At 47.8% G+C, this 27,279-nt stretch overlaps 1 protein-coding gene across 4 annotated transcripts; it reads right to left on the reverse strand.

Moving 5' to 3' along the window:
- Window positions 1–634: 634 nt before the first annotated feature.
- LOC123493079 (lysine-specific demethylase 3B-like) lies at window positions 635–26,798 on the reverse strand. Of its 4 annotated transcripts, none has more exons than XM_045226915.1 (24): window positions 26,319–26,798; window positions 24,678–24,842; window positions 23,649–23,762; window positions 23,441–23,546; window positions 21,887–22,011; window positions 20,007–20,075; window positions 19,154–19,867; window positions 17,713–19,045; window positions 17,023–17,230; window positions 16,625–16,839; window positions 16,154–16,306; window positions 14,334–14,441; window positions 13,924–14,051; window positions 13,455–13,779; window positions 12,328–12,596; window positions 11,845–12,111; window positions 9,991–10,162; window positions 8,088–8,309; window positions 7,775–7,894; window positions 6,902–6,925; window positions 5,269–5,408; window positions 3,934–4,110; window positions 2,924–3,058; window positions 635–1,484 (listed from the first exon to the last, which is right to left on the reverse strand). In XM_045226915.1, exons 1-24 carry the CDS (start codon window positions 26,481–26,483, stop codon window positions 1,404–1,406), a joined length of 5,535 nt encoding a protein of 1,844 aa, XP_045082850.1. In that variant the 5' UTR covers window positions 26,484–26,798; the 3' UTR covers window positions 635–1,403. The 4 variants fall into 4 exon arrangements, with proteins under 4 accessions (XP_045082850.1, XP_045082848.1, XP_045082847.1 ...); XM_045226913.1 differs by having other exon boundaries at window positions 13,455–13,776; window positions 26,274–26,798; XM_045226912.1 differs by having other exon boundaries at window positions 26,274–26,798.
- Window positions 26,799–27,279: the final 481 nt, after the last annotated feature.

Below are 27,279 nucleotides of genomic sequence, written 5' to 3' on the forward strand. Positions count from 1 at the left end.
CTGCAGAGGCTGTATCACCGTAAATGCTGCACAGCCAATCGGATTGACCATGCAACGCCTTTAATTCAGAATCAGGCAGGTGATAGTAAGGAGGCATAAGAACATGGCCTATGAGCAAAATACTGTCTTTTTGGTTGAAAACGTTTTTTAAACAGTCTTGTGCTCACTAGATGGGGTAAATCATGTTGAGTTATATGGATGTATTGTTTACAAATTGCTATTATTGACATGTTTGATTGACATGGCGAGTGGGACATTCCCTTGAGGCTTATAGATGCCTCCCACCCTTTTCTATTGAAGGCTCTGATGAAGGCGATTACGCCGAAACATAAGCCTGTTTGTATGTCCCAATAATAAACGTATCAGATCAATGCAGAAACAGACATTTTTCTTTATATTCCTGGATAGTCATCCGTTGAAGTGACCGGAAGTAAGGAATATTTTTGTGAGTCCAGCACCTGATTCCCTTTTTGTTTAAGCTGGGGCTGAAGCGCATTTGTACACTTTTTCCCCCCCTATTGATCCATAAACATTACGATGTGAAGACATGTAACATTAGTTGGTGTTCATCATTAAATGACAACAATAAAACAGTTGTATGAATCACCTGAAATTAAGAGCACACAACAATAAATTGTATTTTTTGTAAACTTTATTTTGAAAAATCAAAACAGACTGCTAATATCATTAATATATATATTGATACACTGTTAACGGCCAGTCGTTTTTGTTCGGTTGGAATTGTGATCCTTGTACAATGTTTTGAAGTCTGCAGTTAATCTATTCAAACCTTGGGACAACAAAAGTGACCAAACCAATGGAAACATTTCTCTCCAAGCCACGCTCTGTCAAGCATTCAAAGACAAACTGAATTACACCCCCCCCACAAAAAAGAACACGTAAGTCCTTGCTTTTAATTGAAAATAAGACAACAAAAAATACAACCCTTTGGTCTAGTTCCCTTCAATGCTTGTTTCTTTCAAAAGTCCCAATTCCACCACTGAAGGTGGAAGGAAAACAGTTGTTGTTTTTTTAAATCTACAAAAACAGGTGAACGGTTATCGCAAAACAACATTTAGTCAGACACTACAGAGAAGCTGAACCCCCTCACTCCAAAGGCACGTCAGCTCACATCACAGGCTCCCCTTCTCTTCCACACACAAACAGGACACGCTCTGATCTTAAATACTACGTTGATCAGAAGTAAATTGGAAAACAACTAAGACGTGTAGAGAGTGTTGTAACAGCGATGACTATAGACCCCCCCCCAACAAAAATAACAGTTGTGTGAGCACATCACAGCCCCTCTCTTTCTGCACACTGACACCTCTACTCTATCACTGCAGATAGTGTGTGTGTGTGTGTGTGTGTGTGTGTGTGTGTGTGTGTGTGTGTAGCGGGCACTAAGAGCGTGCTAGCTTGGGTTCGTGGGCCCTCAGTGTCCCCACAGCGTCCTTTACAGCATGGTAGATGATGTTCTTCACCTAGAGAACAGAGATCCCATAAAAATTACAATTCATTACAACAATACTGATTGTTTAGCTGATTTGATAATAAATTCAAACCTTTATTCCTTCTCACAACATTGACCTACAGTGAATTCGGAAAGTATTCAGACCCCTTGACTTTTTCCACATTTATTTTTGTATTAATCTACACAATACCCCATAATGACAAAGCAAAAACTGGATTTTACATTTTTGCTAATTTATATATATTTTTAAAAGATATCACATTTACATAAGTATTCAGACCCTTTACTCAGTACTTTGTTGAAGCACCGTCGGCAGCGATTACAGCATCAAGTCTTTTTGGGTATGACGCTACAAGCTTGGCACACCTGTTTTTGGATAGTTTCTCCCATTCTTCTCTACAGCTGCTGCACAGCTATTTTCAGGTCTCTCCAGAGATGTTTGATCGGGTTGAAGTCCGGGCTCTGGCTGGGACACTCAAGGACATTCAGAGACTTGTCCCGAAGCCACTCCTGCGTTGTCTTGACCGTGTGCTTAGGGTCGTTGTCCTGTTGGAAGGTGAACCTTCGCCCCATTCTGAGATCCTGAGCAGGTTTTCATCAAGGATCTCTCTCTGTACTTTGCTCCGTTCATCTTTGCCTCGATCCTACTAGTTTCCCAGTCCCTGCCACTGAAGAACATCCCCACAGCATGATGCTGCCACCACCATGCCTCACCGTAGGGATGGTGCCAGGTCTCCTCCAGACGTGACGCTTGACATTCAGGCTAAAGAATTCCATCTTGGTTTCATCAGACCAGAGAATCTGTTTCTCATGGTCTGAGAGTCTTTAGGTGCCTTTTGGCAAACTTCAAGCGGGCTGTCATGTGCCTTTTACTGAGGAGTGGCTTCCGTATGGTCACTCTACCATAAAGGCCTGATTGGTGGAGTGCTGCAGAGATGGTTGTCCTTCTACAGATGAACTCTAGAGCTCTGTCAGAGTAACCATCGGGTTCTTGGTCTTCATGGCTTGGTTTTTGCTCTGACATGCAGTGTCAACTGTGGGACGTTATATAGACAGGTGTGTGCCTTTCCAAATCATGTCCAGTCAGTTGAATTTACCACAGGTGGACTCCAATGAAGTTGTAGAAACACCTCAAGGATGATCTTAGGAAACAGGATGCACCTGAGCTCAATTTCAAGTCTGAATACTTATGTAAATAAGGTATTCCTGTTTTCGCTGTGTCATTATGTGGTATTGTGTGTAATTTGCTGAGGATTTTTATTCATTTAATCCATTTTAGAATAAGGCTGTAACGTAACAAAATGTGGAAAAAGTCAAGGGGTCTGAATATTTTCCGAAGGCACTGTATATTTAGTGGAAGTGTAGTTATAGCGCATTACTTTTGACCAGAACCCTGCTCAAAAGTAGTGCACTACATAGGGTGTCATTCAGGAGGCAGTCGAAGTGTACCTGCAGCTTGTCCTCATGGTTGGAGTGTGTGGTGGACAGGTGTCTGAACTCCTGGGTCAGTCTGAAACAGTGCCTCACGTGTTCAGGAGACACAAAGTCCTCCGCCACCTTGATACAGCTGTACAGGTTATGGACCTGGGGGGACAGCCAGGAGAGATGAGAAAGACAGAGGGAAGTGTGTGAAAGATTAGTTTTTGAAAGAGTGTGAGAGGTGGCAAGACAGAGAGAACGAGTGAATGTGTGTGTGAGAGAAGCAAGAGTATAAATATTATACAGCCAAAGGAACACCCCACGTGTACCCTCTGGCCCCATGTAACCATTAAACACCCCACGTGTACCCTCTGGCCCTATGTAACCATTAAACACCCCATGTGTACCCTCTGGCCCCATGTAACCATTAAACACCCCACGTGTACCCTCTGGCCCCATGTAACCATTAAACACCCCACGTGTACCCTCTGGCCCTATGTAACCATTAAACACCCCACGTGTACCCTCTGGCCCTATGTAACCATTAAACACCCCATGTGTACCCTCTGGCCCTATGTAACCATTAAACACCCCACGTGTACCCTCTGGCCCCATGTAACCATTAAACACCCCACGTGTACCCTCTGGCCCTATGTAACCATTAAACACCCCACGTGTACCCTCTGGCCCTATGTAACCATTAAACACCCCATGTGTACCCTCTGGCCCTATGTAACCATTAAACACCCCATGTGTACCCTCTGGCCCTATGTAACCATTAAACACCCCATGTGTACCCTCTGGCCCTATGTAACCATTAAACACCCCATGTGTACCCTCTGGCCCTATGTAACCATTAAACACCCCACGTGTACCCTCTGCCCCTATGTAACCATTAAACACCCCATGTGTACCCTCTGGCCCTATGTAACCATTAAACACCCCATGTGTACCCTCTGGCCCTATGTAACCATTAAACAACCCAAAACGTCTCAATCTAAACCTCCACTGTTACATCCAGTGTTTCCCCTAGTACCCACCTGGTGGGGAGCCCCGGCGGGGATGAAGACGGCGTCTCCCAGGAACTGTACGATGGCCCAGCCCTGCACACCATACTCCTCATACAGTCTCCTGCGCAGCACCCCGTCCAGGTACCAGCTCTGGTCGTGGATAGGGTCATGGTCCGGCGGGTTCTCCTGGCCCTGCTCCTCGCCCACCTGACACAGTCAGAGGGGAAAGACATGCTGATGGTAAAGCACCGTGACGCGCTAATGGTAAAGCACCGTGACGAGCTAATGGTAAAGCACCGTGACGCGCTAATGGTAAAGCACCGTGACGCGCTAAAGGTAAAGCACCGTGACGCGCTAATGGTAAAGCACCGTGACGAGCTAATGGTAAAGCACCGTGACGAGCTAATGGTAAAGCACCGTGACGAGCTAATGGTAAAGCACCGTGACGCGCTAATGGTAAAGCACCGTGACGCGCTAAAGGTAAAGCACCGTGACGCGCTAATGGTAAAGCACCGTGACGCGCTAATGGTAAAGCACCGTGACGCGCTAATGGTAAAGCACCGTGACGCGCTAATGGTAAAGCACTGTGACGCGCTAATGGTAAAGCACCGTGACGCGCTAATGGTAAAGCACCGTGACGCGCTAATGGTAAAGCACCGTGACGCGCTAATGGTAAAGCACCGTGACGCGCTAATGTTAAAGCACCGTGACGTGCTAATGGTAAAGCACTGTGACGCGCTAATGGTAAAGCATAGTAACATGCTAATGGTATATCAGAGAGACAATGTCTATGTCCTAAATGGCACCCTATTCCCTATAACAGGGCTCTCCAACCCTCCTGTAGGTTTATACTCCAGCCCTGTTCCTGGAGAGCTACCCTCCTGTAGGTGTATACTCCACCCCTGTTCCTGGAGAGCTACCCTCCTGTAGGTGTATACTCCAACCCTGTTCCTGGAGAGCTACCCTCCTGTAGGTTTTCACTCCAACCCTGTTCATGGAAAGCTACCCTCCTGTAGATTTTCACTCCAACCCCAGTTGGAGCAAAAACTTACAGGAGAGTAGCTCTCCAGGAACAGGGTTGGAGTGAAAACTACAGAAGGGTAGCTCTCCATGAACAAGGTTGGAGAGCCCTGCCCTATATAGTGCACTACATTTGACCAGTCCTATGGGAATAGGGGCCCAAAAGTAGCGCACTATAGGGAATAGGGGTCAATTTGGGACTTCTCATGGGAACAGTAGAACTACAATAAAAAGCCAAGCAACCATTTTAGTTTCTTCCCTGACCATTTCCCAGAGATAATGCATAGACCAAAAATGAATGTCCAGATATGCATTACAATGAATGTGGTGACGGTGATCCCTGACCTTGCGGAGCAGCTCGCGGATCTTCTCGGCGTCCTTGGCAGAGTAGATGTGCCAGAGCGCCCCGGGTTTCTCCTTGGCCTCATACACCCTCCTCTTGGTAATCTCATCCACGTCACCCTCCTCGATGGTGGTCATCACCTCTGCAGGACCAAACAGACAGGGATGAGCAAACACCAGCCAGTCACTGATTGAACATTATCTCTAAGGGAACTACTAGTGTGTGTGTGTGGGCGAGAGAGAGACTAGATGTGTGGGCGAGGAAGAGACTAGATGTGTGTGTGTGTGGGAGAGGTGTGTGTGGGCGAGGGAGAGACTAGAGGTGCGTGTGGGCGAGGGAGAGATGTGCGTGTGGGCGAGGGAGAGATGTGCGTGTGGGCGAGCGAGAGATGTGCGTGTGGGCGAGCGAGAGATGTGCGTGTGGGCGAGCGAGAGATGTGCGTGTGGGCGAGCGAGAGATGTGCGTGTGGGCGAGCGAGAGATGTGCGTGCGAGAGATGTGCGTGTGGGCGAGCGAGAGATGTGCGTGTGGGCGATAGGTGCGTGTGGGCGAGGGAGAGATGTGCGCGAGGGAGAGGTGTGTGTGTGTGTGTGTGGGAGAGGTGCGTGTGGGCGAGGGAGAGACTAGATGTGCGTGTGGGCGAGGGAGAGATGCGTGTGTGTGTGGGAGAGGTGCGTGTGGGCGAGGGAGAGAGGTGTGTGTGGGCGAGGGAGAGATGTGCGTGTGGGCGAGCGATAGATGTGCATGTGGGCGAGGGAGAGAGGTGCGTGTGGGCGAGGGAGAGATGTGCGTGTGGGCGAGGGAGAGAGGTGCGTGTGGGCGAGGACTAGATGTGCGTGTGGGCGAGGGAGAGATGTGCGTGTGGTCGAGGGAGAGATGTGCGTGTGGGCGAGCGAGAGATGTGCGTGTGGGCGAGGGAGAGACTAGATGTGCGTGTGGGCGAGGGAGAGACTAGATGTGCGTGTGGGCGAGGGAGAGATGTGCGTGTGGGCGAGCGAGAGATGTGCGTGTGGGCGAGCGAGAGATGTGCGTGTGGGCGAGCGAGAGATGTGCGTGTGGGTGAGCGAGAGATGTGCGTGTGGGCGAGCGAGAGATGTGCGTGTGGGCGAGCGAGAGATGTGCGTGTGGGCGAGCGAGAGATGTGCGTGTGGGCGAGCGAGAGACTAGATGAGCGTGAGCTTGTTTGGTCCGACTTTCCTCCATGCTAGGCAGCTCTAGATGCCAATCTCCAACAGTCAAGGCCAGAACACCAGTTATCCCAGACAACAGAAGATGCAATACATGAAGAAAAAAAACGACTGACGTCTACCAGCGTAAAAAACTATTAGCGTCTACCAGCGTAAAACATTAACAATAATAAGTTGTGTTTTAAAAGGTTTTAAACAGGGTTTGACTGACTCTGGCTAGCCGTGGGTTAATGAAGGTCATGTCTACACAGTGTAGAAGACCACAGGCAGATCCCACTCAGACCACAGATAAACCACAAAGGCTGTTAAATGGATGGCACCACCTTAGTGTTCTGGCCCCGACCCCATGGGGGAAAGGACATGGGGGGGAGTGGCGGAGGAGAGAAAAGGAGGATGTTAGTCAAGAAGGGCATGCTAAGGAGGTGATAATGTTATAAAAATGCACAGACCTTTACATCCAGCGATATCCATCTCTGTGAACAAGAAATGTTACCACAATCAACATGTGAGACCCATGAGAGGGTCTTTCCACCAGGCTCATGTCCATTGATTCATGGGGGGGGTTGGGCTAGTCAGAGGCCTCTAGTGATATAGTCCAGGGCCCGTATCCACAAAGCATCTCAGAGTACGAGTGCTGATTTAGGATCAGTTTAGCCTTTTAGATCATAATGAATGAGATGATATAGATTAGCACACCTTAGACACTTGGTGGATACAGGCCCAGCGTGGGAAACCTGGGAGAGGCCACAGGAGTGACTGACAGGCTAAAATGGAACATTTACACCATTGTTCTGTCTCAATGCTGAGGAATGGCTTCCTTTTCTTAGTTCAATGGGACAATACAGTATTTGATCTTGGTCAACCTATCGATATTCCTTTAAAATACTTGGGAGCACCTCAAATCCAATTATACATGACTGGTTTTAATTTTATTCAAAATATTTTCAGTTTCACTTTTTGTTTTTTTACACTTCCTTTAGATGTAAGGTGTTTAAATCTGTCATAATGATACTCCTGAAAATCAATTAAACAAACCCAAAGATAGTGCAGCATTGGATGGAATAAAAACATGACTGTCCAAGGACAAAGATCCAAGGACCACCATTTATGTATCATTAAAAAAAGTATCAATCATTAATGAGTGTTGCTGGATGGAGGTGCTGATGTCTGTGTGAGTAGCGGTGTGATCACTTGTGCTAAATTGCTAGCCATGCTAACAATTACATTGTTTCGTGTATGTACATCAATGCTGTAATGGGTAAGCTGTGCTGTGTGAATATATGTTCTGCCTCACTGTGTGATAGGGTGTTGGTCCTACTCACCCTTGACGTGGTCTCCCTCTCCCTCAGGGATGCCCACGTACACCATAACGTTGACGGCATCAGACACGTCCAGATGCAGGTTGGTGGTGCCAACACTCCGGTCTTCTGTCTCCATCAGACCTGAGAGGGAGGGAGAGAAGACAAAGCCGGATGATAGTGGCAAGAGACGGAAAGAGATGGGAGATGTGGGGGTAGTGATAGATGGAAAGAAGAAGAGACTAAGATCAGAGATGCTGTCATTGGTGCCATTGCTAACTAGCTATCTATTGACCAGCTATGGGATCCCAGTGTTAGTCTGTAAGGTTTCTCTCACCATAAGCATTGTACATCTTAGGCCCCAGGTCTGGCCTGACAAAGAAGTTGGGCAGGCGGGAGGCCAGGTTCAGACGGCCGTCTCTCTTAGTGTACTCTGGGAGGGGGAGGTTGTCCATCAGATCATCAAACCGTGTGGGCATCATGTCTCTGAAGTCTTCTCCAGGAGGCCAGTCCTTCAGCTTCAAAACCATGGGCTGACCATCACTACCCTTCAGACGCTCTGGAAAGAGAGATAAATGAGTGAGTGAATGAATCAGCAGAATACAGTGAGGGAAAAAAGTATTTGATCCCCTGCTGATTTTGTACGTTTGCCCACTGACAAAGACATGATCAGTCTATAATTTTAATGGTAGGTTTATTTGAACAGTGAGAGAAAGAATAACAACAAAAATATCCAGAAAAACGCATTTTTTATAAATTGATTTGCATTTTAACAAGGGAAATAAGTATTTGACCCCTCTGCAAAACATGACTTAGTACTTGGTGGCAAAACCCTTGTTGGCAATCACAGAGGTCAGACATTTCTTGTAGTTGGCCACCAGGTTTGCACACATCTCAGGAGGGATTTTTTCCCCACTCCTCTTTGCAGCTCTTCTCCAAGTCATTAAGGTTTCAAGGCTGACGTTTGGCAACTCGTACCTTCAGCTCCCTCCACAGATTTTCTATGGGATTAAGGTATGGAGACTGGCTAGGCCACTCCAGGACCTTAATGTGCTTCTTCTTGAGCCACTCCTTTGTTGCCTTGGCCATGTGTTTTGGGTCATTGTCATGCTGGAATACCCATCCACGACCCATTTTCAATGCCCTGGCTGAGCGAAGGAGGTTCTCACCCAAGATTTGACAGTACATGGCCCTGTCCATCGTCCCTTTGATATAGTGAAGTTGTCCTGTCCCCTTAGCAGAAAAACACCCCCAAAGCATAATGTTTCCACCTCCATGTTTGACGGTGGGGATGGTGTTTTTGGGGTCATAGGCAGCATTCCTTCTCCTCCAAACACGGCGAGTTGAGTTGATGCCAAAGAGCTCGATTTTGGTCTCATCTGACCACAACACTTTCACCCAGTTCTCCTCTGAATCATTCAGATGTTCATTGGCAAACTTCAGACGGCCCTGTATATGTGCTTTCTTGAGCAGGGGGACCTTGCGGGCGCTGCAGGATTTCAGTCCTTCATGGCATAGTGTGTTACCAATTGTTTTCTTGGTGACTATGGTCCCAGCTGCCTTGAGATCATTGACAAGATCCTCCTGTGTAGTTCTGGGCTGATTCCTCACCGTTCTCATGATCATTGCAACTCCACGAGGTGAGATCTTGCATGGAGCCCCAGGCTGAGGGAGATTGACAGTTCTTTTGTGTTTCTTCCATTTGCGAATAATCGCACCAACTGTTGTCACCTTCTCACCAAGCTGCTTGGCGATGGTCTTGTAGCCCATTCCAGCCTTGTGTAGGTCTACAATCTTGTCCCTGACATCCTTGGAGAGCTCTTTGGTCTTGGCCATGGTGGAGAGTTTGGAATCTGATTGATTGATTGCTTCTGTGGACAGGTGTCTTTTATACAGGTAACAAGCTGATATTAGGAGCACTCCCTTTAAGAGCGTGCTCCTAATCTCAGCTCGTTACCTGTATAAAAAAGACACCTGGAAGCCAGAAATCTTTCTGATTGAGAGGGGGTCAAATACTTATTTCCCTCATTAAAATGAAAATCAATTTATAACATTTTTGACATGCGTTTTTCTGGATGTTTTTGTTGTTATTCTGTCTCTCACTGTTCAAATAAACCTACCATAAAAATTAGACTGATCATTTCTTTGTCAGTGAGCAAACGTACAAAATCAGCAGGGGATCAAATACTTTTTTCCCCTCACTGTAAATAGATGAACGAATGAATAATCCCATTACTTACTGGAGATGACCTGGAAGCCATCCCAGAAGTCTCGAACCTTGACGTCAGAGATGATGGCACAGTTCCGACAGTTGACCAGGTCAACATCCTGGTCCCCAAACTCCTCGCTGAAGGCCTCAGGCCGCCACAGAGTCCCCTTCAGACGCTTATGGATACCAGACACCAGCACCGGCTGGAGAGACGGAGGGAAAGGGTTCAAACATAATCAACTTCTCTCACCCCTCATCTTTCACACTGCACACCCCCCTCTTCCAAACCTCACCCCCAACTAATCTATTACATTGGCATGACGTAACAATATACATATTGCCAAAGTGCGTCTCTTTCTCTCTCTGAAATAAAATATTTCAGAAATTCTCTCAAATAGTACACAAATCTGTTTACATTCCTGTTAGTGAGCATTTCTCCTTTTGCCAAGATAATCCATCCACCTGACAGGTGTGGCATATCAAGAAGCTGATTAAACAGCATGATCATTACAGAGGTGCACCTTGTGCTGGGGACAATAAACGGCCACTCTAAAATGTGCAGTTTTGTCACACAACACAATGCCACAGATGTCTGAAGTAGAGGGAGCGTGTAATTGGCATGCTGATTGCAGGAATGTCCACCAGAGCGGATTACAGAGAATCAAATGTTCATTTCTCTACCATAAGCCGCCTCCAACGTCATTTTAGAGAATTTGGAACCGTCTCAGGGAAACTCATCTGCATGCTCGGCTGTCCTCACCAGGTTCTTGACCTGACTGCAGGTCAGCGCCATAACCGACTTCAGTGGGCAAATGCTCAACTTCGATGGCCACTAGCACGCTGGAGAAGTGTGCTCTTCATGGATGAATCCCGGGTTTTAATTGTACCAGGCAGATGGCATGTATGGCGGCATGTATGGCGTTGTGTGGGCGAGAGGTTTGCTGATTTCAACGTTGTGAACAGAGTGCCCCATGGTGGCGGTGGGGTTATGGTATGGGCAGGTATAAGCCTGCATACTCACCAGACATGTCATCAATTGAGCATGTACGACAGCGTGTTCCAGTTCCCACCAATATCCAGCAATTTCGCACAGCCATTGAAGATGAGTGGGAGAACATTCCACAGGCCACAAACAACAGCCTGATCAACTCTACGCGAAAGGAGATGTGTCACACTGCATGAGGCAAATGGTGGTGAAACCAGATACTGACTGGTTTTCTGATCCACGGCCCTAACTTAAATTTTTTTTTGACTGATTTCCTTATATGAACTGTAACTCCGTAAAATCTTTGAAAATTGTTGCATTTTCTTCATATCATGTTTCTTTAGACCTGTCTAAAATAAATAATGGATTTATTGTTAAGGTGTAGGCTATATTACATGGATTTATTGGACTTTTTAAAATGTAGATGTTCCAAAAGGTCTGCATCAGTGGCTTGTAGGCTGTGTGGGGAAGCTAGGAGATGCTAAATGTGTTTGTTAATTAACGTCAATTACAGTGAGACCGACAGTTATTTGCTTGACAATCACCGGCTGACGAGATTTCGTGACCGCGGCAGCCCAAACTCACACCACCACATTACTACATATTACTCACACCACCACATTACTACACATTACTCACACCACCACATTACTACATATTACTCACACCACCATATTACTACATATTACTCACACCACATTACTCACACCACCACATTACTCACACCACCACATTACTACACTACCATATTACTACATATTACTCACACCACCATATTACTACATATTACACACACCATCACATTACTCATGCCACCATATTACTCACACCACCATATTACTACATGACTCACACCACATCACTCACATCTATTTTCTACCCCCCAGAAAGGTCTCTCACCTGGCCCTGTTTCCAGCACTCTCTGAAGATCTTCCAGTTGTTGGTGTTGGAGGGGTCCTGCAGGCAGAGAAGGCGTCCGTCACAGAGCCAGGAGTGGGAGGTGTGGGGGTCCAGCACACTGAGGCCCATCACCCCGTCCCTGCGGCCCACCCCGCCCAGCTCACTACCCCCCTCCCCCGAACGACGGCCCTCCGCCTTCTTGGTCTCCACCACCGAGGCAATGATATGGTCCAGGAAGTTAGGCAGGCTGCCCTTCATCTTGTCCCCCTGATGGAGGTAGAGGAGGAGGGGTTAAACATGCAGTCCAGGGCCCTAGGGCTCCCATAGGGATCAAAAGTAGTGCACTATATAGGGCATAGGGTGGCATTTGGGACACAAACTAGAACTGTGTGTAGATTCTATGAATTCTGGAATGATCCTCTAATATGAGCATTCTGAAATCTGAATTATCCTAGCTACTGTGGCAAGCTGACAGACACTCACAGCTGCTGAGGTGGAGAAGACAGAGGGGAAGGGTACTCCAGAGTCTCCGGGGCCCTGGGGGAGCCTCCCGGAGCCAGAGTTGAGCAGGTCTCGGAGGCTGGAGCCTTCTGTTTTGGCCTGGGTGTTGCTAGAGCCCAGCAGCAGGCTGTTGAACAACTTAGGACTGGAGGAAGAAGAGGAGGACGAAGGCTTGGACAGGGCGCTGAACGAGTCCAGGCCGAAGGGAGAGCGCGTGTCCCGGCCCTTCACCGAGCGAAGCGACCCAGAGTCTGGAGGGGTGGACAGGAGAGGAGACAAGGTTAGAGGATGGTTAGATACCTCACAGATCCTCTCATATTAACACATGTACAATACATTTAGAGTACCAACCAGAATATGACGTAGAACAGAGATAAGATGTATCTCTTTTACTGTTATTTTACCGCTTTTATTTTTTACTTATCTATTGTTTACTTAACAACTTATTTTTCTTAAAAACTGCATTGTTGGTTAAGGGCTTCTAAGTACCGTAATTTTCGGACTATAAACCGCGCCTTTTTTCAAATTTTTCGACCCTGCGGCTTATATAACGGTGCGGCTAATCTATGGATTTTTACAGCTAATGGCCACTAGAAGACCTCCTAAATCTATGGATTTTACAGGTTACAGTCCACCAACTTTAACTCTATGGGCTCTATGACCGGTCCGCACCCCCCACCTTTAAGCGGCGGGCTCCAGCAGGAAAAGCTGGAGGCCGGAAAAGAGTGAGACAGGTAGCGCGCAAAAGGAAAAGTGGAACCGAGAGTGGTACGAGAGACAGAACGAGAGACAGAACGAGAGCAAGACAGACAGACATTACGAGAGCGAGACAGTTTGTCTCTTTCCCGACAATCCCCTCTGTGCACGAACCCTTACATATGGTAATTTAACATTAAAACACCTGCGGCTTATAGTCCAGTGCGGCTTATATATGTACACATCATTCAATATCATTCAATTTAGCTGCTGCGGCTTATACTCCGGTGCGCCTTATAGTGCAGAAAATACGGTAAGCATTTCACTGTAAGGTCTACACCTGTTGTATTCAGCGCATGTGACAAATACAATTTGATGTAGTGAAAGACATGCTGTCCTCCTGGCCCTCTCACCTTTAGTGTCCTCCACCTTGGCTTTCTGAGTGGCAAGGTCTGCCAGCCAGTGCAGAGCGGTGGAGTTGCCCTCACCGGTGGAGGGGCGGGGGTCCTTGGGGGTGGGGGTCTGGACAGGGTTAGGGGGGGCGCTGGTACTGTTGGCCCTGTTAGTATCAACCCCAACTCCTCCCCCCTCTGATGACATTGTGGTGGAAGTAGGCTCTGTTTTGACCACTGTCATCTCCGCCCCCTCTGGCTTAGGAGTGGTTGAACCTGCTGGCCCCCCGCCACCTGTGATTGGTCCACTACCACTGCTCCCCGTGCTGGAAGAGACTGCAGACTGCTGGGACAGCCAAAAGGAAATATTAGCATTATATTGTATTCTAATAAAGCTCCTGACAACCAACATTTAAAACACGTGAGAAATATGTGTAAATGTTATACATTATGTTTTGGTACGACGTTCGAAGACACGAGGATGCAGTACCTGTGAGATGCCATTGGGGGCACTAGGGCGCACTAGGGGCCTGTGGTGCCGGCTGGTGCAGGGGCAGTTTGCCTTGATGCCCCATTTGCCCCTGGCTGAGTGCACCATATCCCCTATGTTATAGAGAGCTGTGGGAGAGATAAGTCAACATGGGATGACTTATGGAGAGAGATACAACACATACATGTTGGATGTCAAGTTAGGGCTGGGAATTTTTCCAGACAATGTGACCTGGGCCCGTTTCCACATAGCATCTCAGAGAAGGAATGATGATCTAGGATCAGGTCCTCCCTGTCCATAATAATCTGATTCATAATGATCTTAAAGGGAAAACTGATCTTAGATCAGTACTCTTATTCAACAAACATGAAGGCCCTAGTTCTAAGCTCCTATAGTTATGATCATGTTACCTGTTCCAGGTATGATCTGTGTGGGCATGAGGTTCTGAGGCTCGTGTCTCTGGCCCTTTACACACTTCAACCAGGAGAACACCTCGTCATCAGGCCCCTCGTCCACCTCTGAGAGACAAAACAAGTGATAGAAGAGTCATTTATACACACTCCCCTTTCAGCTCAATCTTCACTTCTTCAAAACAAACATCACTGAAAGAAAGAGCAGTCCAGGCCAAACACTGTATGTAAACTCAGCAAAAAAAAGAAACGTCCGCACTGTCAACTGCGTTTATGTTCAGTAAACTTAACATGTGGAAATATTTGTATGAACATAACAAGATTCAACAACTGAGACATAAACTGAACAAGTTCCACAGACATGTGACTAACAGAAATTGAATAATGTGTCCCCGAACAAAGGGGGGTCAGTATCTGGTGGCCACCAGCTGCATTAAATACTGCAGTGCATCTCCTCCTCATGGACTGCACCAGATTTGCCAGTTCTTGCCGTGAGATGTTACCCCACTCTTCCGCCAATGCACCTGCAAGTTCCTGGACATTTCTGGGGGAATGGCCCTAGCCCTCACCCTCCGATCCAACAGGTTCCAGACGTGCTCAATGGGACTGAGATCCGGGCTCTTCGCTGGCCATGGCAGAACACTGACATTCCTGTCTTGCAGGAAATCACGCACAGAACGAGCAGTATGGCTGGTGGCATTGTCATGCTGGAGGATCACGTCAGGATGAGCCTGCAGGAAGGGTACCACATGAGGGAGGAGGATGTCTTCCCTGTAACGCACAGCGTTGAGATTGCCTGCAATGACAACAAGCTCAGTCTGATGATGCTGTGACACACCGCCCCAGACCATGACGGACCCTCCAGCTCCAAATCGATCCCGCTCCAGAGTACAGGCCTCGGTGTAACACTCATTCCTTCGACGATAAACGCGAATCCAACCATCACCCCTGGTGAGACAAAACCGCGACTCGTCAGTGAAGAGCACTTTTTGCCAGTCCTGTCTGGTCCAGCGACGGTGGGTTTGTGCCCATAGGCGACGTTGTTGCCGGTGATGTCTGGTGAGGACCTGCCTTACAACAGGCCTACAAGCCCTCAGTCCAGCCTCTCTCAGCATATTGAGGACAGTCTGAGCACTGATGGAGGGATTGTGCGTTCCTGGTGTAACTCAGGCAGTTGTTGTTGCCATCCTGTACCTGTCCCGCAGGTGTGATGTTCGGATGTACCGATCCTGTGCAGGTGTTGTTACACGTGGTCTGCCACTGCGAGGACGATCAACTGTCCGTCCTGTCTCCCTGTAGTGCTGTCTTAGGCGTCTCACAGTACAGACATTGCAATTTATTGCCCTGGCCACATCTGCAGTCCTCATGCCTCCTTGCAGCATGCCTAAGGCACGTTCACGCAGATGAGCAGGGACCCTGGGCATCTTTCTTTTGGTATTTTTCAGAGTCAGGACACGAAAGAGGCCTTTCTACTAAGTTTTCATAACTGTGACCTTAATTGCCTACCATCTGTAAGCCATTAGTGTCTTAACGACCGTTCCACAGGTGCATGTTCATTAATTTTTTATGGTTCATTGAACAAGCATGGGAAACAGTGTTTAAACCCTTTACAATGAAGATCTGTGAAGTTATTTGGATTTTTACTAATTATCTTTGAAAGACAGGGTCCTGAAAAAGGGATGTTTCTTTTTTTGCTGAGTTTAGTTGAACTGGACAATAACATACCCCAGTATGTCCCTGTGTGTGGAGTCACCATAGAGATCCTACAATCCACATTCTATATGTTCTAAAGATTTTGGATGGAATTCTATGACTCTCACCATCCATAGGGCGGTTCCTGCGTTGCCGGTAGCAGTCCAGACACACCCCGAAGCCACACTTCCTGCAGACCCAGTGGATGTTGAAGAGGGTGGTCTCACATACGTCGCACATCTCCCTGATGCCGCGCACCGCACGCTTCCACGCCACTTTCTCTGTAGAAGAGAACACAGACAGACACAGGGTACGCATGTCACCTTACTGAAACCAACGCAAAACAGCAGGGGTTTATTTATTAATGCACACTGTAGCAAAACACTTTGTAATGGAAAACGAGAGTTCAGGTTCAGACAAATTTCAGGTAGGTCCCTCCCCGTTTGGTTTGTAGTGAACCCACTGCAGCAGTATGCCTGCCAAGTAAGGTCAACTGTCACAGAGATCTGGATTTGAACAATAAAATATGTGATGGGGAGACAAACACACATCAAAAATACAAGGCTACACACACACTGAACAAGTGTCAGACTACTCACGGTGAGGCTCAACCATCATCATGGCCTCCTTCTCAGACATGACGAGCTGACAGAACTGGTCTCCCACGTTGGCCAGGATGTACTTGGAGGTGTCCAGGTCCAGGCCCTCCTGTACGGCCGGGGAGGGCAGCCACAGCCCCATGGCCATGGCATCGCTCTGCTGGGGGCTCAGGAAGCCCTCCACACGCAGGATGCCCTTACGCGTGAATGCCAGCCTGGGTAGGGGTCAAAGGTTAGATGAGGGCAGGTCGTATGTTTTAGATGAGAGTGTAGAAAACGTTTGAGATGGAGGTTGATTAAATGACTGATGTACCATTACTTAGAAGAAGATACACACCACAACCCATTTCTCATACACACACACAGTCTTTGGTATAAACACACACAGACAGACGTACCTGCGGAAGTGGAAGAAGCGGCAGGCCACGTTGGGGTCATCGTCGTCAGGCTCCTGCTCCCGGTACTTCCTGTAGCGCTCCATGCGACACTCGCGACACTTGTGGAGGTGGGGCGCCACGTTGATACAGGAACCGTCCTGCAGGAACGACTCTCCTGACTGCTTCAGACGACGTACCTTAATCATGTCCTTCAGCACTGACTGGCCCACTGTACAACACAAAAGAGTTGACCTACAACATGAAGGGCTATAGAACCATGCAACCTATTCATGCGTGTAGTAAGGGGTAGTCAAAACCTCAGGGAAGAGTTGGTCAGCAATTTTACCACTCAGCGATATGACGTAGATGCAGAAAGTAAACAGCATAGTGGGTCAATTTCCACAACATCTAAGAGCGTTGAAGCATGAGGCTCAACTCCTCTGCTGTTTTGGTGCCCTGGCTACCACTCTGAACGGTGTGAAGCGAACCCGTGCACATGCGCAGATGCTGTGTGTGACTGTTTGAGAGAAGTCTTGCATCTCGCTCATCTCAATATCTGCGGTGCTGCTCGTGGCAGCCTCATTTAGCTGAGTCTACCTTTTAACGTTTCATGATCATGACCAAAATCGAATGATATCGATGACTGACATGTTACGCATGATGGAGGATCTCATTTACATACTGCTAATATCCGGAGGCTCCAGGTCTTACCTTTGAAGGGCTTGTTGCGTGGCCGGCTCTTGGCCACCCCGGGCCCTTTACCCTTCTGCAGCAGCATGGCTCCCTCCTTGACGGGCCCTGCGAGGCCCCCAGGGGCATGGCCTCTCTCCAGACCCTCCTCTGTCTCACTTAGGTCCGACAGGTCGCTGTTGTCGCTGGAGTCAGAGTCCCGTTTAGATGCCTGACCTCGCTCCTCCAGGGCAAACTTTTGGGCCTGGCCCTGGTCAAAAGGCATGGGTGCATTCTCACCACTCCCTCCAGGGACTGCACTCCCAAACATGGGGAAGCCTGAGGTGGAGCTGGGCCGATCATCCAGAGAACCACCCTCAGCTGAGGAGCCCTGATCCCCTGTGGAGGAACCCTCCTTGGGCTTGGAGGAGGTGACTGACTGGGGCCTCTGGGTGAAGGCAGGGCCAGGGGCTGGGGAGGAAGAACTGGAGGCAGCGGCAGCTGAGAGGGTGGCGAAGGGGGAAGACAGGATGCCCTTGGGCGGCTCGGCCATGGTGAACAGGTTGGATTTGCTCTCCGAGGCCGAAGAAGAGCCCAGAGTCTCAGGCTCCAGAGGGGCTGGTTTGCCACTGAAGGGGCTGTGGGAGAGCTTCTCCCCGTAGGCCAGGAAGGGGTTGGAGGGCTCCTTGGAGCCCTGGAGGAACAGGTTCTGGTGGCTGTCTGTCATGGTGCCGAAGCCACCCACCGCTACACCGTTAGTGCCACTCCTGTTATTAGCACCACCCAGAGCTCCAGAGGCTGGAGCCAGGGGGGTGTCCATCGTCCCCATGCCCAGACCAGAGCACCTCATCCCCCCAGAGCCGCTGCTGAAGGAAGGCGAGAGTTTGTCCCCTGCAAAAGGCTTGTTGAGCACTCCGTTGCCTGCCGGCTGGGTCTCAGGCACTTTGGACTGCTCTTTGAGAGGAGCTGTAGCTGAGCTAAACAGGCCAGCTGATGACGGGGCCAGAACAGAAGACTTGAACAGGCTAGGAGGCTTCTTACTCAAGCTCTCTGACACTGCTGTGAAGTAGTTGGTGTCCTTAGACTGGCACTGACCTGGAGTCTGGTTCTGGGTAGGACCACAAGGGTTCTGGGCAGTCTTCTGACCTGTCATACACTGGAAGAATAAGTTCTGATCTTGCTGCTGCGGTTGGGCCTTGTTGTTCTTGGTGCCTCCGAAGGCAAATCCGAAGGGTCTAGAGGAATCCTGGGAGGCTGACGCTGTGTTGGAGGAAGTGTTGGTCTTGGAGCTCACCTCTCCGAACACAGAAGCCCCAGCAGGCTTGGACTGGGGCAGCCGGAACCCAGCCGCAGCCAGGATGAGAGTCTTAGAGCCCTGAGGAGCGGGAGGAAGAAATATAGGATATTAGTGACAGAACAATGGTGGTTAGCAATTACTATGTAAGGTATAAGACCATGGTAATGTAAAGTGTTACTAACTCACCTCCAACTGGTTGGTTGTTCCTGTCCAGGCGGGGGGTTTGGGGCTGAAGCCAAGGGAGGCAGAGAGAGCCACGCTGGGGGCACTGGCCTGAGATGGGGACGAGATGGTCACCGGGCCAGGGGAGACCAGGGCAGCCATCTTAGGGTAGGTAGACTGGGATGGCTCCTCTCTCTCTGGGGTGGGTCCTGCTGGGGTGGGTTTTGGGGCTAGAGCTCCAGGGACCAGGCTGGGCATCTGGCCCAGAGAGGGGAAGGAGGTGTTGGAGAAGGGGGAGGGGGCTGGTTTGAGGGGGGGTGGAGTGGGGGTGGCTGTGGTGGTGGAGTCAGCGGACCCCTGTCTGTCTTGTGTGGAGAGGACACGTCCGTTCTCCTTGATGTAGCGAGGTGGAGCGTTTGATTGGTCCATCTGGGAGGAAGTGCTGTTCGGGGAGGCGTAACCCTGTGTGACTTCGGAGGAACTGACGTTATTGTTGGTAGTGCTGTTCACTCTACCTCCTCCTCCTGCAGCTGCTAACTCCGCTCCCCATGTTACCATCCCTTCTTCAGAGGCCTTGGTGGAGCCGCTCCCGTTCTGTCCGTCCGCTGCTCCCTCTCCCGCCCCCTTAAAGCGCTTCAGGGTCACGTCCTCCTCGCCCTCCGAGGCTGTCCTCCGTCTACGGCCACTCTCGCCCTTCACTCCGTCGCTCTCCTTCCTCCGCCGAGCATTCTTCCCTTTCTGACCGAGGACAGGAAGAGATCAATGTAAAGGGATTAGATAAGGGTGTGCAGAACAATTACCCAAGTCAACCAACAACAAAATCCTTTAAAACAAAAGCAAGAGGGGGGAATGGGACTGTATACTTCGTCCAACTTACCTCATCAAAGTGATCTTCAGCCAGCATCACGTGTATTACCCGGGGATCCACCACCTGAGTCTCCTCTCCCTAAAACACATCTGGACATTAACAACACGTAGCTAACACCATCAACACATCTGGCACATTAACAACACGTAGCTAACACCATCAACACATCTGGCACATTAACAACACGTAGCTAACAACCATCAACACATCTGGCACATTAACAACACGTAGCTAACACCATCAACACATCTGGCACATTAACAACACGTAGCTAACACCATCAACACATCTGGCACATTAACAACACGTAGCTAACACCATCAACACATCTGGGACATTAACAACACATAGCTAACACCATCAACACATCTGGCACATTAACAACACGTAGCTAACAACCATCAACACATCTGGGACATTAACAACACGTAGCTAACACCATCAACACATCTGGGACATTAACAACACGTAGCTAACAACCATCAACACATCTGGGACATTAACAACACGTAGCTAACACCATCAACACATCTGGGACATTAACAACACGTAGCTAACAACCATCAACACATCTGGGACATTAACAACACGTAGCTAACACCATCAACACATCTGGGACATTAACAACACATAGCTAACACCATCAACACATCTGGGACATTAACAACACGTAGCTAACAACCATCAACACATCTGGGACATTAACAACACGTAGCTAACAACCATCAACACATCTGGGACATTAACAACACGTAGCTAACACCATCAACACATCTGGGACATTAACAACACATAGCTAACACCATCAACACATCTGGGACATTAACAACACGTAGCTAACACCATAAACACATCTGGGACATTAACAACACGTAGCTAACAACCATCAACACATCTGGGACATTAACAACACGTAGCTAACACCATCAACACATCTGGGACATTAACAACACGTAGCTAACACCATCAACACATCTGGGACATTAACAACACGTAGCTAACACCATCAACACATCTGGGACATTAACAACACGTAGCGAACACCATCAACACATCTGGGACATTAACAACACGTAGCTAACACCATCAACACATCTGGGACATTAACAACACGTAGCTAACAACCATCAACACATCTGGGACATTAACAACACGTAGCTAACACCATCAACACATCTGGGACATTAACAACACGTAGCTAACAACCATCAACACATCTGGGACATTAACAACACGTAGCTAACACCATCAACACATCTGGGACATTAACAACACGTAGCTAACACCATCAACACATCTGGGACATTAACAACACGTAGCTAACAACCATCAACAAATCTGGGACATTAACAACACGTAGCTAACACCATCAACACATCTGGGACATTAACAACACGTAGCTAACACCATCAACACATCTGGGACATTAACAACACATAGCTAACACCATCAACACATCTGGGACATTAACAACACGTAGCTAACACCATCAACACATCTGGAACATTAACAACACGTAGCTAACAACCATCAACACATCTGGGACATTAACAACACGTAGCTAACACCATCAACACATCTGGGACATTAACAACACGTAGCTAACAACCATCAACACATCTGGGACATTAACAACACGTAGCTAACACCATCAACACATCTGGGACATTAACAACACGTAGCTAACAACCATCAACACATCTGGGACATTAACAACACGTAGCTAACACCATCAACACATCTGGGACATTAACAACACGTAGCTAACACCATCAACACATCTGGGACATTAACAACACGTAGCTAACAACCATCAACACATCTGGGACATTAACAACACATCCAGAGAGGTAATAGTAAAAGCACATCCAGGCAGTGTGTGTGTGTACCTGGTCCATGGTAATCTCCATGATGTGTGAGTTGGGGTCGTGCCGAGAGACCAGGCCCAGGGCCCAGTGCTCCTCAAACTCACACTGGTATACCTGAACCTTCCGGCCCTGGACGGTGTAGGAGCCTGGAGACACACCAGCAGGACAAGGGTTAAAGACTCCTACACCTAGACTAGTGTGCCAGAAGGATATTATGGTGGGAGTGAAAAGTGGGAAGAGAGGACAATATTGAGGAGTAGAGACTAGCAAAGGCCAGTATTGAGGAGTAAAGACTAGCAAAGGCCAGTATTGAGGAGTAAAGAATAGCAATGGCCAGTATTGAGGAGTAGAGACTAGCAAAGGCCAGTATTGAGGAGTAGAGACTAGCAAAGGCCAGTATTGAGGAGTAGAGACTAGCAAAGGCCAGTATTGAGGAGTAAAGACTAGCAAAGTCCAGTATTGAGGAGTAAAGACTAGCAAAGTCCAGTATTGAGGAGTAAAGACTAGCAAAGTCCAGTATTGAGGAGTAAAGACTAGCAAAGGCCAGTATTGAGGAGTAGAGGCTAGCAAAGGCCAGTATTGAGGAGTAGAGACTAGCAAAGGCCAGTATTGAGGAGTAGAGACTAGCAAAGGCCAGTATTGAGGAGTAAAGACTAGCAAAGTCCAGTATTGAGGAGTAAAGACTAGCAAAGTCCAGTATTGAGGAGTAAAGACTAGCAAAGTCCAGTATTGAGGAGTAAAGACTAGCAAAGTCCAGTATTGAGGAGTAAAGACTAGCAAAGTCCAGTATTGAGGAGTAAAGACTAGCAAAGTCCAGTATTGAGGAGTAAAGACTAGCAAAGTCCAGTATTGAGGAGTAAAGAATAGCAAAGTCCAGTATTGAGGAGTAAAGAATAGCAAAGGCCAGTATTGAGGAGTAGAGACTAGCAAAGTCCAGTATTGAGGAGTAGAGACTAGCAAAGTCCAGTATTGAGGAGTAGAGACTAGCAAAGACCAGTATTGAGGAGTAGAGACTAGCAAAGACCAGTATTGAGGAGTAGAGACTAGCAAAGACCAGTATTGAGGAGTAGAGGCTAGCAAAGACCAGTATTGAGGAGTAAAGACTAGCAAAGGCCAGTATTGAGGAGTAGAGACTAGCAAAGGCCAGTATTGAGGAGTAGAGACTAGCAAAGGCCAGTATTGAGGAGTAGAGACTAGCAAAGGCCAGTATTGAGGAGTAGAGACTAGCAAAGTCCAGTATTGAGGAGTAGAGACTAGCAAAGTCCAGTATTGAGGAGTAGAGACTAGCAAAGTCCAGTATTGAGGAGTAGAGACTAGCAAAGGTCAGTATTGAGGAGTAGAGACTAGCAAAGGTCAGTATTGAGGAGTAGAGACTAGCAAAGGTCAGTATTGAGGAGTAGAGTCTAGCAAAGGTCAGTATTGAGAAGTAGAGTCTAGCAAAGGTCAGTATTGAGGAGTGCAATGTAGGAGAACATGGGTGAGCAATGAAAGGAAGGAGGAAAGTCAACGTGCACCGTACACAGGTCATTGTACAATAGGTTTCAAGTCATTCCATAGATAGTCTAATAGACTCACCCTTCCTGAGGATCTCCTGGAGCTCAAAGTCACTGTGCCAGCTGGACACTGCAGCCTGCAGAGAAGGCTGCTCCAGCAAGAGAGAGTGCCTCACGTCTTTCTCTGCCTACAGAGGGAGAGACCATGTCACACAGTGATAACACACTCCAGTATAATACACACGTCAGATGAAAGTTGACACACAGGACTTTGAGCAATGTAAGCCCACCTCAAATCTCTGGAGTGAATTCCCATCAGGGAGGAAGTCCAGGGTTCTGCTCCCAAAGAACTCCACTGGGACCAGGGAACCCAGACCCACACGGTCCACTAGACACCGGAACGCCTAGCAGGGGAAGAGGAACATCGCTAGGACAAGATCCACTAAATTTGAAGGCTGAGATATTATATAACATTCCCATCTGATTTAAATGGTGGAGTGGCTGGAGAATGAGAGTCTGATATCTCTAATGATCTTATCATCTGGCAAACCATAAGAGGGCCCATGTTGAACTGTTCTATAGAAAAGAGCAGCAGGTTGCTGTGTGTGTGTTCTCCCTCTTATGTAAATCTAACAGGACCTAAAGACATCCCCTGCTAGGACGACTGCATTTCCACCAGCTGGTCTGGCCTCACTTCAAGGTGCAGGTGTGCCTCAGGGAGCCAGCCAGGTAAGTGAGAGAGGGGAGAGCATACATATATCACATACACCCTCTGAACTAACCATGACCCAATACCCTCCCCCACCAGGGGCATTCACAAGGAACCAAAGAGAACGAAACAGGGAGGGACTACCTGAAAACAATTGTTTTCGTAGCGATTTATTTTTGCTATGGTCCTCTCTAGTGAATACACCCCAGATCATGCTGATGGTAACTGGTCCAGGGTCAGATCAGTTGCTTAGCTCATCATATTATAGTCCAAACAGGATATGGTAAACCCTAATTCTCAGTTAACCCAGAAATAAAGACTCACGTAATGGGTCAGCTGGTCGATTAAGTTCTGGGTCCAAACATGTTAAGAGAACGAGGAACTCACGTCTCTCTTTGCAAGTTTACGGGCCGAATGTCCCCTCCCCTTCCGAAATATGCTAACACCTGCAAAATTGTGATTTGTCCAAATAACCAGAGATGAAACACCATAACTACTGTTCCTCTTACCCTACACATCCTATTCAGTCCTGACTGATTCTCTCAGTTTACACGCAGAATCTTTCCAGGAGAGATTAGGTCAACCCTAACCCAGAGAGGTGGCTACTCACCAGGGCTGGCCCAGAGGCTACTCCAGCTGCAGGGTGGTTCTGGTTGGGCTCACTGCAGTTAGCCCAGACAATGGCACTCTCTACCAGTACAGCTCTCACCTCCTCCCCATACACCTGTACCCAGGAGCGCCTGCGCCACGCACAGTCCTCAAACTCCACAAAAACCTACAGGATGGGGAAGAAAATGGAGGGGAAAGATGGTGGGAGAGTGGTGCCGTTTCTGTAAGACTAGCTATATTAACTTAGGCTAGGTGACATGTTCAGAGGCCATTTTCAAAAGAGCAGAGGTGAGACAAACACACAATATTTGGTTGATGGGAAAAAAGACGCAACATACAGGCTACAGACAGACAGAGTCAGCAGGACAGGCCTTGGTAGGATCACACAGTCAGCAGAGCCCGGGCAGCACTGGCTCACAAACACAGCCCATCTACTCCTCCAAGTCTAAGCAAGGCCATCTCTATCAGGAAGACAAGTCAATCATTAGAAATAGGCTTGTCAATTCCAAACCAGTCTCCCCTTCTCATTAACCCCTCATCTCAATAAGTAGCCTAGAGCAACATTATTGATAACGATTACAATGTAACAATGGATTGCATTTATATGGGTTAATGATTTACTCAAGGGGCAAGATATAGTTGTAAGCAAAAGCCCATTTTAAATGTGAAACTTGCTGACTCACTCTGCATACAAAGCCAAACAGTACAGCATTGTGGATTTTAACGGTGTGGTTATGTGAGAGAGGAGAAACAACTGCTGTGATTTAAAGAGTGCCCTCCTACCAAGACCTGAGAAGCTGCAGAGAATACATTGTGTTTATTATGATGATCAACGCAAACGTAGGCTAGTCCATGCAAACGCAAAAACAAACACATTTACAGCCAGTAACATCAACCAGCCCACCCCATAGACAGACACCTAACAGAAACAAGAACAAGAGCTGGGGCTGAGTGGAGAGCACTGAGGTTTCTGTGGCAACCATCTGCACCTATTAAAAAGCCTTTTCCAAGAATGGTCCTGGAGACTTCCTTGAAAATCGCATAATCTGGATTAACTACTCCAACCAACACCGGTCCCTTTCTAAAATTTGGATTTGGCAATTGCTTTGGTGCAGGCCTGCCTTGTCATCAAATGGTGCAAGATAATGCATGCATCAACAAATTACACCGGCTAAACTACTGTTCGGCCTAGCTACATATCACCAAACAATATCTAGCCTACATTTGGTTATTTGAGGCATGCAAACCTTTTAGACTGACATCAACATTTTAATGAGGCTATGGCACATGATTTTAATTCTGGATACTATGTTAAAATTGGTTAGCTAGCTAACTAGCTGACAACAAAATCTGTCAAAGGCCCAAAATCCTCGGGATAGAGTATGGGGGCAGCTGCTATCAGGGCAAGCGAAACACAGCGGCCCCCATTGACTACCTTTTGGTAGCTAAAATGCGTTGGCTAGATAATGCCAGCAAAGCACAGACAACAGGTGAAATATTTTTATTTTTCTGCTGAAATCAGTTTCGTTAAATACGTAGTCAGGTTATTAGCTTGTTAGTTAACGCCAGCTGTCTTTATTCACATGTAAACACTGACCGTCAGCCCCGCAGTTGCTGTTGTTGTCGCCTCTCCTCCGCTCACCTCTACCCCTGGGCTGGCCAAACCTATGACGCTGACCGCCCGGACGGTCCCCCGGAGCCAGTCACGAGTCCAGGTGGACTGCTCCTCTTCGGGTCCGGCTGCGGACCTGCCATCGTTGAGGAGCAGTAGAAGTCGCTTCCCAATCAGTTCAAGAGAGTCCCCCATATTTAACTAGCCACCATGAATTGAAATAGCAACTTCCTTCGCTGTATTCTGTTGACAACTCCGATGCACTTAGCTAGCTAGCCAGGTTTTATCGGCCTATGTGACAGATTTAAGCCTACCGCAACTTTGCTGCATGCACCGGAGTACCCTCTTCTGTAGGATACACGGGAATAAACGGCGGATCAAGTCACGCCACAAATAGAGAAGTACCGAGATGTTATTGTCCTCAAAGCCACTGTCCCGCTCTATCCGCCATTGAGGCTCTCAACAATCAAACGCACTCCTCGTACTAGGCGCCACTGCGGAGATAGCGAGCGTGTGAATTGCAACAGCGATTCATGCTGGTTCATATCAGGTACTACACATAACCTGTTTAATCTGGAATGCCAAGTAAAAGGCTGCGTTTACACAGCCAGCCCAATTCTGATATTTTTTTCACTAATTGGTCATTTGACCAATCAGATCAGCTCTGAAAAGAGCTGATATGAAAAGATCTGATATGATTCAAAATACCAATTATTGGAAAAATATATATATCAGAAGTGTGCTGCCTGTGTAAACACAGCCAAAGTGTCTGGCTATCTGGATAAAAAAATAACATTTAGCCTAAAACGGAAATCCCAAAAAAAAAATCCTGAGCAAAATTACTTCTGCCTGGACTCCACAGAGATGCGGTATACTCTAGAACGCAGACACACAGCGTTTAGAAGCAGTCATTATTTACCATTTGCTCTCCTTCACCCACAAACTGCCAATCTGTCAATTTGGTTCACAGTCTACCACATACATTTTAGTG

This window comes from Coregonus clupeaformis, chromosome 2, assembly GCF_020615455.1.
Source record: "Coregonus clupeaformis isolate EN_2021a chromosome 2, ASM2061545v1, whole genome shotgun sequence".
Classification (NCBI taxonomy): Eukaryota; Metazoa; Chordata; class Actinopteri; order Salmoniformes; family Salmonidae; genus Coregonus; species Coregonus clupeaformis.

Bases quoted from the DNA above. Each gene is read 5' to 3' on its own strand.
- LOC123493079 (XM_045226912.1), bottom strand. From the start codon at position 26,483: ATGGGGGACTCTCTTGAACTGATTGGGAAGCGACTTCTACTGCTCCTC. The intron at 13,780-13,923 runs GTACTGCATCCT...TGGCTGTCCCAG, and splicing joins CCCCCAATGGCATCTCACAG to CAGTCTGCAGTCTCTTCCAG. The intron at 8,310-9,990 runs GTAAGTAATGGG...CTCTCTTTCCAG, and splicing joins TGGCTTCCAGGTCATCTCCA to AGCGTCTGAAGGGTAGTGAT.